This window comes from Nycticebus coucang, unplaced genomic scaffold, assembly GCF_027406575.1.
Source record: "Nycticebus coucang isolate mNycCou1 unplaced genomic scaffold, mNycCou1.pri scaffold_57, whole genome shotgun sequence".
Lineage (NCBI taxonomy): Eukaryota > Metazoa > Chordata > Mammalia > Primates > Lorisidae > Nycticebus > Nycticebus coucang.
In genome coordinates this window covers 701,974-707,478 of record NW_026515585.1, presented here as the reverse complement: position 1 = coordinate 707,478, position 5,505 = coordinate 701,974, and the positions used below count along the sequence as shown (strand labels likewise).

Genomic DNA, 5,505 nt, shown 5'->3' with positions numbered 1-5,505 from the left:
TATCACCCAGGTTATCTGTGAATCCATCAAACAATCCAAGAATGCAAGTTCATTGGTCCCAGTGATGTCTTGTTCCTGGAGGAAAGCATCAATCAACTGAAGACCATAATTATTTTAAGGCTTAAATCTGGATTCACACACAAGCTGTTTTCCATGAGGACAAGAAGAAAGGGCTAACTCTGGGCTCTAGGAAGGCCTGACGGGAAGACACACAGAAGAGCACCAGGTATGACTTTTTCACTTTCAGCAAAACTCCTGCAGTGAAACAGATCACAAACTGAAATGTGGACACCTGTCCCAGGCTGGATGTTTTTCATTTTAAACCCTTTGTATTTAAGGTTTCAACTGCTCCAGGCAGCCCAGAGGAAGAAGGCTAGAAAACTAGAAAGGTTTACTGTATACTAACGAGCAGTACCTGATTAGTTTTCTTCTAATATTTCAGGCTTTATGCAGCCATTTAGAATTTATTCTCTTAAAAGTACTCGACGGAGGTGGGCAGGAAGATGGCCCACTAGAGGCAAGTTTCCCCAGAGGCTCCTGACCAGAAGGGGAGATTCTGGACAGATTTGGCCTCTGAAACTGAAAGAGGGGAGCTGAGATAGGGAAAAAAATAGACAAGCACACATGATACCAGCTGTGTAAACCTGTGATTCCAAGAAAGAGGTGCTAATGAACAAATTCCAGGTAGAAAGCCTGTTGCCAGGAGAAAAAGAGTCTCCTCCCCAAAGCAGGAGGCATGCTGCATTGTTTTCTCTGCAAGTGAGAAGGGGACAAAAGACCTCTCATTTTACCCCCTAAATGAGAGTGAGAGCTGCTAAATACTGGGCCTCTTCCTCCTCCAGAGTGGCCCCCCCATAAGCCTAGGCATTATCCTGCTCAGCATGAAAATAAACACTCTTCCTGCAATTCTGAACTTTCATTCCAAGCTTTCCCCCTTGTCTGGCAGTCTGAAGGTCTACCTCCTGCAGAGCTCAGAGTGTGTGGCCATTCCCTTGGTGGTCTGCGCATTCATTATATGGATAGAAGCTGGGAAACAGTGACTTCAGTAGAGGCAGAGAGGAATGGGAAGAGAGGGACATTTGGGAGAAAGAAATGCATGCGACATTGCACTGAGGGCAGTAGCACTAACCTCTTTTCAGACTTTAAGGATGGAGCCACTGATTCTGGTGCAGAGGTACTGACCCCTGTTAAGACAGAGCCATTACTACCTAATTGGGACTTTATTTATTTTAAAGTTTCCCCTTCTTTATTTTTATTAAATCATAACTGTATACATTAATGCATTAATGGGATATAATGTGCTGCTTTATATACAATTTAGAATCCTTACATAAAACTTGTTAACAAAGCCTTCACTTCACTTAATTATTGTGGTAAGACATTTATACTCTACACTTAATGGGTTTGATATGTACCCTTGCAATATGCATGATAGACGAGGTCTCACTGTTTTACCCTCCCACCCTCCAACCACCCTTTCCCTTCCCCTCCTTCATCCTGGGCTATATTTCTGTTTTGTCTTTCATATGAAAATGTGCGTGATTATAAATTGGTTTCATAATAGTACTGAGTACATTGGATACTTTTTTTTACATTCTTGAGATACTTTACTAAGAAGAATATGTTCCAGCTCCATCCATGTAAACATAAAAGGGGTAAAGTCTCCATCTTTTTAAAGGCTGCATAATATTCCAGGATATACAGATACCACAATTTATTAATCCATTCAAAGGCACTTGAGCTTCTTCCATGAGTTGCCAATTATGAATTGAGCCACAATAAACAATCTGATGCAAATATCTTTGTTGTAAAATTGCTTTTAGTCTTTTGGATATATACCTAGTAGAGGAACTGCAGGATGGAACGGCAGGTCTACTTTTAGTTCCTTAAGTGTTCTCCAAACTTCTTTCCAAAAGTAACATATTAGCCTCCATTCCCACCAGCAATGCAGAAGTGTTCCCTTCTTTCCACATCCACACTAACGTGTAGTTTGTTGATTTTGCGATGTGGGCTACTCTTACTGGAGTTAGATGATATCTCAAAGGGGTTTTGATTTTCATTTCTCTGATGATTAAAGATGATGAGCAGATTTTCATGTGTCTGTAGGTCACATGCTTGTCTTCTTCAGAGAAGCTTCTGTTCAATTCTCTTGCCCACAATGAAATGGGATCACTTGTTCTTTTCTTCTTAATAATTTTAAGATCTTTGTGGATTCTGGTTATTAAGCCTTTGTCAGAAAAATAACCTGCAAATATCTTCTCTCATTCTGAGGGCTGTCTGCTTGCTTTACTTGCTGTGTTCATAGCTGTGCAGAAGCTCAGAGATCAAACTTTCACTCTTCACAGATAATATGATTTTATACCTGGAAAACCCCAGGGACTCAACTGCAAAACTCTTAGAAGTGATCAAGGAATATAACAGTGTCTCAGGATACAAAAACCATGCTCACAAATCAGTAGCTTTTATATATACCAGTAATAGTCAAGCTGAAAAAAACAGTCAAGGACTCTATTCCTTTTACAGTAGTGCCAAAGATGAAATATTTGGGAATTCATAACAAAGGATGTGAAAGATCTCTATAAAGAGAACTATGAAACTCTGAGAAAAGAACTAACTGAAGACATTAACAAATGGAAAAACATACCCCATGCTCATGGCTTGGAAGAATCAACTTTGTTAAAATGTACATTTTATCCAAAGCAATATACAAATTTAATGCAATCCCTGTTAAAGCACCACTTTCATACGTTAAAGATCTGGAAAAATAGTACCTAATTTTATATGGAATCAGAAAAAAAATCTAATAGCCAAGACACTATTCAGAAATAAAAACAAATCAGGAGGAATCATGCTATCATATTTCAGACTATACTATAAATCTATAGTGATCAAAACAGCATAGTACTGGCACAAAAATGGAGAGGTAGCTATATAGAACAGAATAGAGTACCAAGAAATGAACCCAGATACTATTGTTATTTGATCTTTGATAAGCTTATCAAAAATTTAAATTGGGGCAAAGATTCCCTATTTAACAAATGGTGCTGGTAATTGGCTGGCAACATGTAGAAGACTGAAACTGGATCCACACCTTTCACCATTAACAAAAATTGAATCTTACTAGGTAAAAGATTTTTTTTTTACCATAACCGTTTATTAAAGTAGATACAGAACACTTCTTTTCTCAAATCTCAATTTTGCATGTTTTCTGTTTGTGAAACAACTCCTATTATGTTTATAACCCCAAATTTCAATTGTTAACAGATTAACTTAATATTCACTTGTCAAACACAGTTGATAATCTTCAGGGGAAAATACATCAAAAGCATATATACAATTATAGAAGTTCTTACTATACATGTAGCATGGAAGATGCATTTTATTACTTTTTACATATTCTAAAAGACATTCAAATGAAGATAAATAGATTCAAACTGGCTGACAGACTGTTCTGTTGGTTGAGGTCCTTTATTTTATTTTTTGTGATAAGAAAATCCAAAATTATTAACATTGAATTTCTCATCATACATTCATCTAAAAACAGTTAAACTTGTAAAGGAAGATTATAGATTAACTGGTTAATTTAGGTTTTTTATACTGGCTTATTATTAAATTAATTTATTGCTGGGGATATCTGCTAGAGAAGGAAAAATGTTTTGGAGAAACTTCTTCCAGTTATTAGAATTTGGTAAAGAAACAAAATGAAAACAAAAGGAAAAAATAATTGCAAAGCCTTATGATGCTATTTTTTGGACTAGTCTTTTATGTTCAGATGATCGTTTTAAGTGTTTTCATTTTCATAAAGGTAAATACCTGAAAAGAAAGACACATTGTATATGGTTTTTCCCAAAATATAGCTTTTAAAAAAATATATACATATATCTATAAGCTAAAATTATGCAAAACCAATAAACAAAACACAGTATAGAAAGCGGATGCAGCATATAGATTATAAAATGTCCCCACAGCAGTTGGGGGCTTCCCCCTCCCTTTACCTGTTTCATGATTTTATAATCACACCTAAGTATTATAAAGCCTGAAATAAAGGCACTACTGATAACAGGTAGTGCAAAAAAGCTCAGATATTTCTTTGAATAAAATACTTTTAATACTTTTAAATGAGTAGATTAAAATGCAAAATGGCACATTTTTTCAACTCATTCCAGTGTCAAAGCTTAACCAAAAACCGAAATATACAAATGCAGCCTGGAAACATTTTAGTGCAAATACGAAAAGTAATGGCATAATTTAGTTACTTTAAATAAGGTATTGTATGGGTAGGGATTTTTTTTATGAGGGACAAAGAATGTAATGGCATCTGGTGCAATGTCTTCAAACTTAAGAAAACAAAATAAGAGGTGAAAACTCACCTACTAATTATTTAATTTATCATTCTAACATATAAGGGGAGACTAAAGTGTGATTTGTGAAGAACAGAATATTTTCTTAGATTTGTTGATGGCAGCAAAAAATAACATACGAGTTCTCCTGAAGTCTGTACACAGAAGTCAGCATTGCAAGAAGAGAACATTAAACTTGCCGAGGAGCTGGGGAGAAGCAGAGACGAAGTCACAAGTCATCGAAAGCTGGAAGAGGAAAGATCTGTGCTGAATAATCAGTTGTTAGAAATGAAAAAAAGAGAATCCAAGTACATAAAAGATGCAGATGAAGAAAAAGCCTCCTTGCAAAAATCCATCAGTATAACTAGTGCCTTACTCACAGAAAAGGATGCAGAGCTGGAAAAACTGAGAAATGAGGTCACAGTGCTCAGGAGAGAAAACGCCTCTGCCAAGTCCTTGCATTCAGTTGTTCAGTCTCTAGAGCCCAATAAGGTGAAGCTTGAGCTCAAGGTAAAGAACTTGGAGCTTCAACTCAAAGAAAACAAGAGGCAGCTCAACAGCTCCTCAGGTAATACTGATACTCAGGCAGAAGAGGATGAAAGAGCCCAGGAGAGTCAGATTGATTTCCTAAATTCAGTAATAGTGGACCTTCAAAGGAAGAATCAAGATCTCAAGATGAAGGTAGAGATGATGTCAGAAGCAGCCCTCAATGGGAATGGGGATGAGCTCAACAATTATGACAGTGATGACCAGGAGAAACAGTCTAAGAAGAAGTCTTGCCTCTTCTGTGACATTTGTGACTGCTTTGAGCTGCATGACACAGAGGATTGTCCTACCCAGACACAGATGTCTGATGACCCTCCCCACTCTACACACCATGGCAGTCAGAGTGAGGAACGCCCGTACTGTGAGATCTGAGAGATGTTTGGCCACTGGGCAGCCAACTGCAATGACCACAAGACCTTCTGATGAAGCCTCAAGTCAAGAACTTGGCTTTTTCAGGCGTGTTAGTGTTTAAGCAATTTAACACCAGCATTGTGTGTACAGACTTCAGGAGAATTCATATGTTAATTTTTGATGCCATCAACAAATCTAGGTAAAAGATTTAAACGTAAGACATCACACTATAAAGATACTTTGAGAGAGTGCAGGGCAAACCCTTGAA

At 37.2% G+C, this 5,505-nt stretch overlaps 1 protein-coding gene across 1 annotated transcript; it reads left to right on the top strand.

The window, feature by feature from the left end:
• Positions 1 to 4,519: 4,519 nt before the first annotated feature.
• Positions 4,520 to 5,276, top strand: LOC128579489 (CAP-Gly domain-containing linker protein 1-like). The gene has a single exon (XM_053581557.1). It carries the CDS (start codon positions 4,629 to 4,631, stop codon positions 5,256 to 5,258), a length of 630 nt encoding a protein of 209 aa, XP_053437532.1. The 5' UTR covers positions 4,520 to 4,628; the 3' UTR covers positions 5,259 to 5,276.
• Positions 5,277 to 5,505: the final 229 nt, after the last annotated feature.